This window comes from Crocodylus siamensis, chromosome 4 (genome assembly GCF_052110815.1).
Source record: "Crocodylus siamensis isolate JL-2025a chromosome 4, ASM5211081v1, whole genome shotgun sequence".
NCBI classification, from domain to species: Eukaryota; Metazoa; Chordata; order Crocodylia; family Crocodylidae; genus Crocodylus; species Crocodylus siamensis.
In genome coordinates this window covers 58,694,362-58,709,028 of record NC_143398.1, presented here as the reverse complement: position 1 = coordinate 58,709,028, position 14,667 = coordinate 58,694,362, and the positions used below count along the sequence as shown (strand labels likewise).

General features: G+C 39.6%; 1 protein-coding gene across 3 annotated transcripts in view; it reads right to left on the bottom strand.

Annotated features, from left to right (window-relative positions):
• ARID2 (AT-rich interaction domain 2) overlaps positions 1-14,667 on the bottom strand; it is a 166,117-nt gene that overhangs the window by 32,124 nt on the left and 119,326 nt on the right. For all 3 annotated transcript variants that reach the window (XM_090042391.1, XM_090042392.1, XM_090042393.1), the window contains 4 exons: positions 14,399-14,474; positions 12,727-12,861; positions 11,504-11,700; positions 8,297-11,154 (listed from right to left, as the gene is read on the bottom strand). In XM_090042391.1, coding sequence (XP_089898517.1) covers positions 8,297-11,154; positions 11,504-11,700; positions 12,727-12,861; positions 14,399-14,474 — 3,266 coding nt within the window. The remainder of the gene's footprint in view (positions 1-8,296; positions 11,155-11,503; positions 11,701-12,726; positions 12,862-14,398; positions 14,475-14,667) is intronic.

The following is a 14,667-nucleotide window of genomic DNA, read 5'->3' as shown; positions in this document are numbered from 1 at the left end:
TTATACAAACATTTAAAGATATATTTAGATAAGTAGTCACTTAAGGCAGATAAGACTACTCACGCCTAAGTCTCATCCATACTGGTATAAAGGTGCTTGTATGGGAAAGCTTATTCTTACCAGCAGAAAAATTACATTAATGTACAAAGACACCTTTTTTGTGGAATACCTGCATCTGCTATGGGTTGTATAAGGGTAACAACACTGGTTAAAGAAAAATTCTTAACTCATACAGTTACTTGGGTATGCATCTATGTGCAGAATGCAGATCAGGCTAAAGCGTTTATATAACTCAGGCTCCAAATGGATCATTCTTTACTGTGTTTTCTAGAATTTAACAATTCAGTTACTTCTCTTTACATTAACATAAGCAAAGTCTCCCATTTAGGGGAGCATATACTGCACTCACAGGAAAAGTAGTTTGTGTTTATTTAGTGCCTTCCCTTCTGCAGAATCAAAAATTGCCTTAAAAATTTAGGCCCAAACAGCCATTTTTTTCATGAAGACTGATACTTACAACCATAGAGGAAACTACCGATTTCCTTGAGGCCCACCAGTGTGGAACAAATTGTGCAAAGACTGCCTAAAACTAGTAAATGCATACTGAAATTGCTTAGCCACTTCTGGGTGATAGCTGTCAATCCTTAAAAACAGCCACACTGCTCTCTATAGTTAAAGGAACACTGTCAACTTGATTTATTTAAACTCCTGTTTCTGCCAGAGTATCCTTTAAAGTAGTGTGTCCTGGATTTCTAAAACTCTTTATACATTTTCATATGGGTTCCGGTAATTTTTTTTTAATGATTACGAGAAGCTTTTCACCCATGCCTTGACTAAGGACTCCTTTCTATTTGGGATTTAGTCAACAATGGCCTGTAAAAGTTGTAGCTACATTAGTGCAAAACCTCAAATTTAGATACAGAAAACCAGGACATGAGTTTGTGCTAAATTCTGCTCAGAACTGGCTGAGCTACGTAGGCTACCATCTCCAAAGGTCTGAATTCAGTCTAATCCCAAGTACAGAAAATGTCTAACTGACTTCTTTGATGGAAACTATAAAAGTGACTACTGTAAAGTGTTCTCCAATGCACATAGTAAAACTTACACAAGAAACACACTATAAGGAGAGAAAAGGATCTAAAGAATACAGATTTTAATCTTGCTTCCAGAGACTGTTGCAATGGAGATAACCGTGACTGGTGGGCACACACTTGGAGCTAAACCACTGGCTAATTTTGGAGGCAGCTGTATGATCACTCACCCACGGAGCTGGAAGCAAGCTCCGATGATGGCAGCCTCTGAAGGATATTAATTTAAAGTAAGAAAGAGAGAGAGAGAGAGAGAGTGTGTGTGTGCGTGCGCGCGTGCAGACTGGCACATTTCATGCTTTTAACCAAACTCAGACACGCCCCAATCTAAGCAAGATCTTAGGCACATACATCATTTTAAACAGGATGTTAAGTACTGCCGACTTCAGCAGCAGTATTCATATGCTTAAATGCTTTTGTTGGATCAAGACCTCAGGTGTCTTATATAATGTTAGTGGACCCATAGCTCATGCCACACAAAATTTTCCAAGATTTTTATGAAGTATTACATCTATCCAAATTGTGTGGCATTATGAATCTCAAGGCCCATTATAAAATCATACTCTTAATTCCCCAACCAGAGGCACCTACGTGAAAACTGGCAAGTGGAAACATCTTAGAAAAAAGTGTAAGCACAGAAACAAGGATCTCCTACCCTGTAAAATATATAGGAGCACCTAATTTTTTAAGATGACCATACTAATATAAGGCCTTACAGACACTGAGTTTTTAGCTATATACATACAAAACCTTTGGCAGCTAAACCTGTCCAGAGTAAGCTGCATCAGTGCAAGAGACTATTAACACAGATGCATTGGCAAAGTGGTTAAAAACCCAGTGTAGCCAAATTGTAAAATATTTTTGAGAGTTTCAATTTTGGTTATGTCTACATGAGGGAGACAAAGAGTGGGTGGATAGTCTATCAACTCTCCAGTTGCCAGGTACATTTATGGGGCCCCTGCCCATGCCAGGCCCAGAGCCCATCTTATTCCCCCTGCCCTTCTTCTGTGGCCCCTGTTACCACCAAAGCCAGGCCTTCCAGCCCTCCATTTCTCCACTTAGCTAAGAGGGGGAAAGAGGAAGTAGAGGAAATTGTAGCCACAATATCAGAATCCCAGCTGTGTGGCTGGGGAGCCCCCAACCTCCTACTTATCTCTATACTCTCCCTTCCTCTCTGCCTCAATCCTGTGAAGGGACGGGGGAGAGAGGAGTGGGGAGCCTAACAGGTTGCTGCAACCTAGAGGACGCTGCAGCATTTTGAAATATTCCAGCCAGGAGCAGCACAGGTTATGTGCACCCCTTGGTTGAAACATTTCTTTTCTGAAAAGTTTCCAAGTGCGCTTCACTTGGAAATATGTCAACTGTTACATCGGTCTGTAACAGGGTCGCCAGGGGTGGCCATGAAGTCCCTTTTTCCCCTTATCCACTCTACTCTGCTTTGGGCAGTCACTCCTTCTCTCACCTGCCACACCTTGATGTTTTGCTTTTTTACATAAAGGAGGCTGCTCCTGGGGCTTCCCAAACTAGATCACACACTAATGGCTACCAGGTGCCCATGATCATTGCCTTATGGGCTAACTGCATGGCTCATTAGCCCCTACACCATGCCCCAAGCCTTTCAGGTGTCATCATCACTCACTGGTATCCCTCACTGCTGTTCATTCTATGCACTCAGGCACTCTCTCTGGGCTCCTCAATATGCTCAGCCCCTCTCACTGGGCTCCTGGACTCACTGGTCCCCCTCTTAGCTTCTCTCTAGGCTTTTGGACCTCCTCTACTACTTAGCCCCTTCCCAAGCCTCCAGACTGCTGCAGGATGTACTCCCCACACTGGCATTCAGGAACAGCAGCCATCCTTCTGAGATGTTCCCGCAGAAGCCTCCAGGATGTTACTGCCTGCTCACCTCAGGGCTGGGGTTTGTATCCTTCCTAAGACTAGCCTAATCAGGTGAGGCTCTCATTAACCCCCCTCACCACTTTACGAAGCAAGATAGCTGGAAAAGCCACCTCAAGTGGAAAGTGCCCTAAGCTGCTGGACTTGGAGATGCACAGAGCTCAAGTGAGTGGAGAAGACTTATTTCGTCACCAGACTAAACGAATCAGCATACAATCATGGCCTTAGTGCATTTCAAAATTCTACTCTATGTACCTGGCTTCCTCAAAACAGTAAAACTTGTGGCAAAAGGTAGCCTAGAAGTTGAAAATGAAGGAAGCAGGATTGCTTGGGTGTGAAGGAAGGGTCAGGTGAGTAAGTAGGTAAAAAGATAAAGTTTCTTTTTACTGATAATGGATTACTGAAGTTTTAAATCTCATTGAAACAGCATGCTTCAGGAGTGAATGGCAATGAAAGGAGTTTCTGTATTTTAGTATCTCCAATGGAAAAGCTGCTTTGTTCTGTGGATCAAGGAGAATGATACCTTTTGGGGCTGTGCACCTGCTTTCTGGTGCATGGTAGCTCTGCTGACCTTTGGTAGGTCAACACTTTTGGCAGCCTACTTCCCATGCAAGAGTGAGTCAAAGGGCTAGCTTAAGAAAAATGGAGTGCATATTTACAAAGAGACAGAAGTGATTAACAGGGAGTAATATTTTTTTAAAAGCCAGATATGCAATTTAAATCTAATTTTCTCACATCTGAGAATCTGGCATGGTATCAGAGCACTGCCGTGAAATTCAAACCAACTGGGAGAATCAGCATTGATTATGTTCAACAGATGTTCTATAAGAGCTTGAATAAAAAAGTGTACAGGTAAGTAACTGTTTGCTTCCTGTTCTTTCTTCATCCATCAGTCCAGCACAACATCTCAGGGAACTAACAACCTATATCCAGAAAACATCCAAATAAAAAATGCCAGTTCCTTCCCTCCTTCAGAGTACATATTAAAAGCTTGTCTAAATGCAGCTGCAAATATATATAAAAAACATGTAGTGATATTGTGTCACATGCTTGTATTTCAACATGATCCATTAAGCAAGGTGACATTTGTATATTTTTAATCGATAAAAATATTATTTGGTTTTATATTTTATATATGATTATTTTAGATACCTTTCAACATGCTTTGCTGAGCTGTATAATTAAAGAAATCAATTTGAAATAGAGGAAGGCATCAGAGAATATGGTAACACTGTCTAAACACAGATACCTATGTATGCAAGAAGCTGTATTCCACACAGCTTGAGTCTGTGTTCTTCCTTCCTTTCATAGCCTGGTAACATCAAAACAGCTTTTCCCTTTATTTTACCTATATCAACTAAATACAACTTGCATGTTCACACTATAACATTTGGCCTGTCTTCCACCCTCCAATTTCCTCCTTGTCCTCCAGGCAATCCTTGATTCTTTTTTCTCCTTGTGCTCTAATGATCTTTATCACTTCCTGTTTTCACACATTTCTACTTCTATCTTGCTTTTCCTGCTCTTCAACTCACTGCTTTCACCCTTTCTCTTTCTCTTAGTAGCTGGTGAATGCGCTAATCTTTGTACGTGGTATATAACCAATACCTTCCTTCTCCTATTCTTTCATCTTCTTTCCCAGCCCATCCTAACTACTGTTCTCTAACTTAACTCTGATTTTCTCATTTAAAACAGCAACATACCAAGAAATGTTTGTATAATGAAAGTAAGTAACCTCATAATCCTTCTTTAATTCTCATCTCATGTTATTTCCTCTCATTCATTGTGTCATCAACAATAATGAAAAGATAACAGAGGACAGAGCACATACTAGACAGGTACTGGGCAGAGGTCTTGCTTCAACTGTTCCTTGTTTTGTTTAAAATTACTGAGTTTAAACAGATTCTACAGTATTTTGATTTAAGTGAAAGAAATGTTTGTTTATGGGCTCAACATTGAAGCACACAGATAACATTTTACTGAAGTATTTTGGGGGTTTGGTTTTGGATAATACAACATCTAAGAATACACCATTTGCAAGTGTTTACTGCAGTGCATTTTACATGGAAAATGCCAAGTTCTAACCGACTTTGGATTTAAACGTCATTGCTGAACACGAAAGATTTCTACACCTCCCTGCCTGTCTGCCATCTGACACCACCAGCAAAGGAATCCTGCCTTATCTGCACAACAAACAGCAACTCACAAAGACACTCTTATGGACCCAGAGGAACAGACTTCCATCTTCAGCTTCCTCTGTGCAAAAATGAAGTGTATTTCCTACATATGGGGACTTTTTAAAATCTTTAAACTTTCCCTGAGCCTGAGGAAGGGCACATGAGCCTGAAAGTTTGCAGAAAAAGACAATTTTTTTGCAATTTTTAGAGTTGGTCTAATAAAAAGGTATTATCTATGAACCAAGTTTTGCATTTCTTTTCTTGGGACTACATTCAAGCAGGCAAAACAGCTGATAATCAGAAGTGTACATATTCAGGCAATAACAATCTCCTGCCCGTTGTCCTTGGTCCTCTCACAAAACTATTCTGAAACCCAACATTTACATCAGGGCTGTCCAACTTCTAAGTGGCCAGGGGTTGAACACCCCAGAGGAGCTGCTCACTTACAGGCCATACCAGGACAGGCCACAGGCCCCCCAGACTGCACAGACTCCCTCCCGACCTGCTGCACAACATGCCCACCACCACTTGCATGCACACACTGTGCAGTTGCATGGCTCCAGGATCAACCTCAGCTTTCCCTGTTGCACTGCCCCACCTCCTGGAGCAGGGGCAGGCAGCAAAAGCCAGAGAAAAAACAGGGAGAGACTTCTGGTATGAGTGAGAGAAGTGATGGGGAGAGTAGTGGCTGAGAAGAAACTCCAGGGCTGCAACTTAACCCCTCACGGGCCAATTGCAGCCTGCAGACCACCAGCCAGACAGCCCTGATTTATGTCCGTAAGAAATATGCTGCTCATACTCTCAACATGAATTTGAGATGGGAGTTAAGTGTTTAAACTAATTTAACAGAACAACAGCATCTACTATTCTGCCTCTGTGCCAGGTACAATAGAACTCCAGTTGTAGTTGGTCCTGAGACAGTACCAAATCAAACAGTTAGGGCTCATCATCAAAAACAGTGACCATTAAAACTACTGGTCTTCTTTCATAAACCTAAATATTGTAAGCAACTAAAGACAGCCTGTAGACAGGAGGAAAAGGGTAAGCAGACAGGAGGTGAGATTATTTGTTGACCGACTAAAATAACTCTCAGACGCTTCAGTGAAATCTGCATCTGCATCATTCCCTCAGTTGATAAACGCAGTTGCCAGCATAGTTGTGTGAATAGGTAAAGGACCACAACAGAAATACTGAAAATGTGACAAAGGAAAAAAAGGGTGTTTTACTCATGTTTAAAAAATACCTCACAACTTTTTTTGTTATGACAGGCATGTGCTTAAATATACCATAGAGGAAAAAATTAAGTCATAGTCTTCTTACTCTTTCTTAACATTCTGAAAATGTCTGATTTAACTATTCTCAGAAATAATTCTTAATTCACATCATTCAGTTGTCTAGAAAGTAAGTATGCTGTCCTATTTTAGTGAAAAAAAGACCCCAACAGTTCAATCACAAATATACAGCCTGTATCTGTATGAATTTAGCAAGGCTAGAGGAAAAAATCCAAACTGCACAACCCCTATAACACTATGCAATGCATGATTTTCAGCTGATGAAAACATACCAGGGAAATTCTGACTAGTGAAGATGAGATGAACCTTAAGTTCGCTGCTCATAGGTATGTTTTCCATCAAACAACTTCGATTCATATCAAAGATAAATAAAATGACCACGGATTACATTACATAACTTACGTATACTTGCAAAATATATTTTCACAAACATGTTTTATGACTGTTAACAAAAATTCTTTGCGTTTTTAGGGTAAAAGACCTCTCTCTCCCTCAGGTAAGGAAGCCAAGGACTTATTATAATTAAATTGTGTTTTTAAAAAAGCAAAAAAAAAGAAAAGCAACCCCCCCCCCAAAAAAAACAAAACAAAACATACATCAGTGAAAAATATAACATAGTGACAGAAAATAACGTCTGATTATTCAGGATGGTTTTAAGTGGACTGTACTTACAGTTTAGTTTTGGGCCATAAAGGTCACATCTACTAAATCCTGAAAAGGATTTAGAACAGAAAAGGACTGAACAAATACTTAATCTTGTCTCAAGTTATAAGAACACTAACCCCTTAAGAATTTCCCTGGTTCTCTCATTACATTTTACCTGCCTCTTACCATATAGAATTTGTTGATGCCATTATTTACTCTAATCCAAAATCTGAAAGAATTTTCTTTAAATCATTCTCAGAGTAACAGTATTTTCTGTACAAATACTTAACTAAAATTAATTTTAGAGATAGAACAATCTTGAACTGAGTAAATATGTGCTTAAAGTCATACAAAGAATGAACATATATTATGCTGGCATGAGGTCTGAGGAAGCTCATACTAAATGGTAAATTTAGCCACAGAAAGAAACTAATGCCCTTTCAATTTGATGCATGTAAGAATGTGATGCATGAGACAGTTCTACCCACATAAGAGTCCAGGAGGTATAACTGCCTGGAGTCAAAGGCTGTTAATAAAACTACATCCTTTCTGACTAATGAATGAGCACTGTATTCTACTAACTGCTGCAGTGAAACATTTATGAGCTTATTATCTTTTAAGAATCTCCAAAGGCAAAAACTAACACACTTCAACAAGCTAGAAGACACTGAAATGAAAAGCTTTAATACAATAGCTAGGTAAACAATCACTTGACATTCATGCATCAGAAATACAGTTATGAAACCTATAACATAGGTATGTATAAGAAGACTATACAGAATACTACACAACTGAGATTATTACTTTATAGGATACTTATCCTCAGTGGTGGCGGCTAGATATGGACAAATATTTTTAAGACTCCAAGATACAAGGAACTATGCTTTACTTTCCAAATAATAACACAATTTAATTTAGACAGTGAGTACATGCATTTTCCCACAATCCATTAGAGATATGTAACCTATTAGATGTTAATCCTTTTCAATACATTTATACTATACTAATAAAACTGGCATCAAAAACTGAATGAGGATCATCAGAAGAACTTAACTATGCAAGAGTCCATGAACCATAACTTACAGTATTTAAAAATACTACATACAGGATAATATCAGATTAGCAAATTTGCATTTTCATATATCTATTTCTTATATAAATATCATCTGATAAAATAAACATGAAAAATGTTGTTACCTACCTGTGTGACCATGCTTTGTACATATGTTGCTGGATGATGCTGCTTTTGCTGAACAGCACTCTCTATTGCTACTTTAGCTACAGTGCTTGGATCCGCTCCAGCTGGCACAGCAACCATAGTAGCACTGCAACCAGCATTGTTGGGGTCACTGATTGTAACAATTCTAACTCCTACTTTATTTGGAATTCCTGGAACAGTTTCCCTATCATTATCCTCTGCTGGCCTCTTTACAGTTTTGCATTCCGCTGTGCCATTAGTAGACCGAACTTCAGATGACAGGGTAGATTGGGACCCCCTGGATCCCGCGTGTGGAACTGTTATGATTTGATGCCCCTGTATAACAGAGGCCGTAGATTGTGGAGAGACAACTACACTTGGGCGTTGCTGAGGCACATCTGAATTCACACTTGAAGCTAGAGGTCCATTAGGTAAATCAGTATTGGTACCACTAAGTTGTTGGGGTAACAGTTTTGCAGACTCCTGTGTACCGCTTACAACGGGTGAACTATTCAAAGTTAATACAGGCCCATTAGAAATTCTTTCCCCTTGATCACCTTTGGCAGTATCTTGCTGTGTGGCATCCAAATTCCCTTGTTGTTCCACTGGAGATCTCTCACCATTTCCTACATGATTGGAAGTTTTGTGATTTGGAATGTTTTTGCTCAAATGAGAACCATCACCTTTATCAAAATCACAGATTCCATTAACCAAGGGCTTCTTCAAATCACTTTTAATTTCCTGTGTGTCCATTTGCTCAAAGTTCTGCTTTCCAGGAGATCCATTCTCACCCAATTCTAATGATGGCCCATTACTGACTTGTAAGCACTGATTGGCCTCATTTTGAGCTTTCCCTGAGTTAGAAGGAGGTAGACTGGAGTCATTATACTTTCTCCCATTTAAAAGACTTCCCACCTGCATTTCATTTTCATTTGCATCTCCATTGCTGGCATTCACAGCTCCTCTTCGACAGGAGGGATTCTCCATTACTTCAATTTTACGTTCATGAATGTGTAAACCTGTTGCTTCCTTTGCTTCTTCCTCCTTTTGGCAAATTATTTTATCACCTTTGAATGGGGGAGCAGCAGCAGTACATGGTGATTGTCCAGCTGGAGGTGTTTGAGTAGTCGGAAGTGTTTGCACCTGTAGCCCAACTCCTGCCTGCGTTCCACTCACTGCAATTCCTGCTGGAGCAATGATCTGAGTTGCATTTCCCTGACTCACAGTTGCAGGAGCAAAACTAGTATTTGGCACAACAGTTATAGTAACTTGGTTGCCAGAAGTCCCTTGGAAAATAGTTGCTGGGCTATTTGAGATCAACTGGCCAGGCAATATTTGCAAATTAGAAATGGGTACTGTTTGTACTGCCCCTTGGGGCTGGATTGCACTCGGAACCAGCTGAACATTTTGCTGTCCAACTAGCAGCTGCTGAGCAGGAGACTGTCCTTGAACTCCAAAACTGGATGCTTGGTTATTGGCCACCTGATAAACCACCTGAGGGCTAGGAGCTCTTGCATTGTTAGGTGGAGGGATCTGTGGAGCTGGGAGTATAAGTTTACCACCTGGAGTTGAAGGGCCTCTTTTTGGGAGAAGCAGTTGTTTTATCAGACTAGATTCACCGGAGTTAGGCTGGCTGACTCCTGCATTAGCTTGCTGTGGCTGAACCTGCATTTGTATCGGTTGCTGTTGCTGGACTTGTACCTGTTGCTGTGATGGTGCTGGTGAATGTTGCTGCTGTTGTTGTCTCTTTACAGAGAGCATCTGGCTAACAGTAGGAGGGGGTCCTTGTGATTGAGTGGTAGATGTAGATGACATTACAGCAGGGACTTGGTTATTTGTAACTGGTCCAGGGGATGGTGAGGAAGACGGAGTTAAATTTGGCTGCCCAGTCAACTGGACAGTTTGACCAGGTGGAATAGGAGTTGGATTAGCAAGCACAATTTGGTGAATGGCTGGTGCATACGTTTGACCTTGTTGAGCTGGCTGGCTTACAATCACTACACTTTGTTGCGATGGTTGCTGCTGCTGCTGTTGCTGCATCGGCTGTTGTACCACTGTAGGAGGGACCTGCTGAGAAGGTAGAGGCTTTGGCGCAATATTCTGGAATCCTACCCTAGACGTTTGTGGATTTTGGACACCAGCAATAGTAACCATCTGCCCGGCTGCAACTTGGAAATTCTGTACTGTAGTGGCAGAAACAATATTGGATGCAGATGTTGTGACATACTGTTGGGGTGCTATGATGACTGTGTCCTGTTGCTGGTTACCAGCAGAAGATTGCTGAGATGAAGTCTGCACAGGTGACGATGTCGTGATTAACTGCTGACCCTGTGAAACTGCTGAAGTGCATACTGGTATGTTCTGTACTCTGCCAAATATATGACCCTGAGGTACAGCTTGTTGAATTACTGTAACAGGAGTGCCTGATGGTATCTGTCCTGGTACCACTGCATGTAGTGGAGACTGTTGTTGAATTACAGGTTGGTGGTGAAGCAATGTCTGAGAACTGACAACGGTAACAGATGGCTGTGGTCCTGCACTGCTGTGATTTTGATTAGATGCTGCTCCTCCTACAGCGATAGTAACAGGAACCGCAGACTGGGGAACAGAGCTCTGTATTACCGTGGCCTTGACTACTTCACAGGAAATTGGAGCTTTATTTTGTATGACAGTCAGTGGAGAATTTTGTTGCTGCTGTGTGTGAACTGAAGGATTTTGTGGAATTCTTGAAATAGTCTGTGCTATAGTGTGAACACCTTGAATTGGAAAAGACATTTGTGTTGCTGTTAAATTTGAAGACTGGTTATTAACTGTTGTCCTCTGAAAATGGTTTCCTACACTTTGTGGTCCATGTGGGATTCCTGTTAAACACAAAATAATCAAAAGTCTGAATTAAAAAAAAAACAAAGCTCAAATGTAAAACCATACAAATATACATAATATAAAGTCCAAACTTTCATTTTTTCATTAGAGCAGTTTCTATGCTCAACTATATTATATTTGAATTAGTAGTGGCAAAAGCAGTGGTTTGTCATGTGATTTGTGGACTTGGTGCATCAGGTGTCAAACGGAAGGTAGTATTTGAGTAGGTAAAACAATACTAGCAGCAACTTGTCAAATTACTTTTCTCTCAATTTTACTTGGTTTAACCAGTTTCAAAATCAACACCAGCTATAAAAAATGCAAAACGTAAAATAGTAATAATAATACCTGCTGGTGAAGGAGACTGAGATACATCAGGAACAGAATCAATTCGGACGACAGGGGTAGAAGTTGGTTGCTGCTGATAGTACATCTGAATGGGAAGTGGTATAGCTCTCCTTTTTACTCCTACCACGTGTATATGTGCCTGTCCATTGTTGTTTGGATCCTCTACTCTCTTCACTGTGTGATTTGGAAAGACAGTTCTGCCAAACACAAACATACAGAAACATTAATAAAAGCAATGACTCAATTTGTTTACACTGTTAGTTCCTTTATTTTTTTTTAACATTTGAGCTTTGTTCTATATGCAGAAAGGATGAGTACAAATATATAAAAAGTAAAGAGCACAATACATAATCAAAATAGAGTATTAGCTGCCAACTAAGTTTAAGTCCAACAGCAAAACACTGTCTACCTAAATGCAAAAGCTAGAATCTAGGGATTATTCATGTTTAATCAGGTTTTGGAAGGAATAAACAATTATATGGTTTTAAGGGGTAAAGAGGGCATTTGCACATGCCATATGATCTGCAGCAACTGTTTTTCTGTTTTCTCCTTTTCCTTGGTAAATTAAGCTAAATTACACTAATTTACCCCTGAATAAATAGGTGGTAAATTACTGAAGCTTGGCTTGTATACATCATGGAATATTGAGCAGACACACAAAATGGTTATAGCAAATTCAGCTGAACAGTGAAAAGTCTTCTTTCCATTTTAAAAGGTGTAATCATTAGGTTTGTCCCTCAAGAAAGAGTTATATATTTAACCTCTAGCAAAAATGGGAAGAATAGGGAATGTCTCTATTTTATTTTTCATAAGTGGAGTATTTTTCAATGGGTATTTAGTAGCCATAGCTGTGCCTGTTTCTGAAGAAATTCAGTCTTTTCTGCATTTTCACAATGTGATGAGATACTCAGATACTCTTAGTTATCTCGCTGGGGACTTCCAGGTCCACCAGAATTAGCATTTTGGACAATAGAAGTGAAAAAAGATAACCCTCAACAGCTAAAGGAGAAATAAATAAATGGCCAAACACAAAGTGGTTGAAAGAAAGCAATCAATTACTTTGAAATATAAAAATTGTTTCACTTAAAATTCCAAATGCTAGAGGATCAGAGAAGTCTTTTAAACTCTTTTCAGAGTAGGTATTCCCTAAAGAATTTAAGTTGCAGAATAGCATTATGAGCCTAAAAGCTCTTGTTTATTTCTGTATAAACTTTTCACCATACCGAAGACATTTATAAAATCCAGTTGATGTCAGAATTCCACCTCGAGCTAATTTACTGCAGGTTGAGAGATATTCAGAGTACATTTCTGCTCGAGAGACTGAGCAATCTGAATTCACCTCAAAATGTGCATTCAACCTAAAAATGGAGAAATAAAACATACCGTGAAATACAGTATAACATGGACATTCTTTTTTCAAGGACTGAAACACTTTCTTTGCCCAAGTAGAGAGTTTGGACTATAGATAAAACCACTCCTAATTTAACATGCTGAAAATGACATTGTAATATACTGTCCCCACCAACACTCAGCCCATGCCATATGCTTTTATTATCACAGTATAAAGCTACAGCACAGAAGTAATGCATACAGAACCACTTACCCCAGGCATGAGTGGGAATGTCCCTTACTCTTTCTGAGGCACAGACAGCAATAGTGGTGCTCAAGCTTTTGGCCCTGCAGGCTAGATAAGTGGAAGGGAGCATATCTGCAGGCTGGACTGAGCCCTGCACAACAGGATAGTCCCATGCTGCCTTCACCTGGCCCTGCAAACTCATACTGGACACCCAATTTAGGATGCAGGACCTGGGGCTCCCCACAGGTCTGAAAATTTGGCAGCAGGGAAATGGTGCCACTGCACACCAAATTTTCATACCCATGGGAAGCCCTGTGGGTTGGATGACTGTGTGAGGGACTGGATCTGGCCTGTGGGCCAGGGGTTGAGCGCTCCTAGTATGTATCTGACCTACAAAGTACAAAGCTATGGGGTTTTGAAGCATTATGTGGAGTTCGAAAGAAAAAATGGAAGGGTTCCAATTATTGGTGGATTCTGAAGTATTTAAATATAAGCTACTTTTTTCTAAATAATCATAAATGTCTATGTTAGTCTTTCTACACTGCAGTAGCTAAGCAAAGAATCTCTCTGTAGGGCTGAATTAAGCAACCGTGTAGTTTCCTCTGAAATGCTCTTTACTTTACCATCAAGACATCTGCATATAAATGAATATTTGAAGCAACACTATATCTGGATCCATCTTAGGAATTTATTTATACTATATTATAGTTTTTGGAGCAACAAGACTAGATAATTCTATCAAAACAGATTAATACAAAAAAGAACTTCAGTGGACATGTAAGAGCTCTAGTTTGGGAAAAATCAACCCAGCTCTACTTGAAGGTTATGAACCAAGTATTTTTTTTGTATAAGTGATGAACAACAAACATTATTTTTACCAACAAAAACATTCAAAAAGTTAGTTTTGGGGTGAGAAGCTTTCATGTTCATTTTTTTTCCTTGGGCCTCCCAAGGAGTCTAGATCTAATATTTGAGAAATATTTTTCTATTGCTATAGTAGCACAAGATGAAGCTGATAATACTGATCTATGATTTTACAGCAAGATTTGCTTTGAAATTAAGTTATGGAATTAAGCTATACTCTCAGCAAAGGACAACTAGTTTGCAGGATCATCCATTACGTGGTGAACGTTTTTGGTAGATATTTTTCTTTCAGATTTCTTCAAAGCAATATGACAGAATGTTTTCACTTATATTTTCCATAAAAATGTGACTTCCTAACCCTAAATAGAAACCAGCTAGAAAACTGCCTGACATGAATACAGGCATTTTCCTTTGCTTTTCTTCTTATTCAAAAAATATCTGTGTAAAAAACTTACCACTGACATGCAAATTTCTCACTGTCTATTTCTACTATTCCTGGTGGTGGAGCAACATGCTGTGCTGCTCTTGATGCTGTGAAGAATGGAAAAAATATATATGCTGAAACATAATAATTACTTGCAAAATTCAGTGCATGTAAATTACTATTGAATATCTTGTGCAACACAAACAGTACTCTACAATTCAGTACCTAAAAACAAATTTCAAATCAAATTTCTTCTTATATCTTTGAAAGCTTCCCCACAACAAAAGACAGACAAAAGAC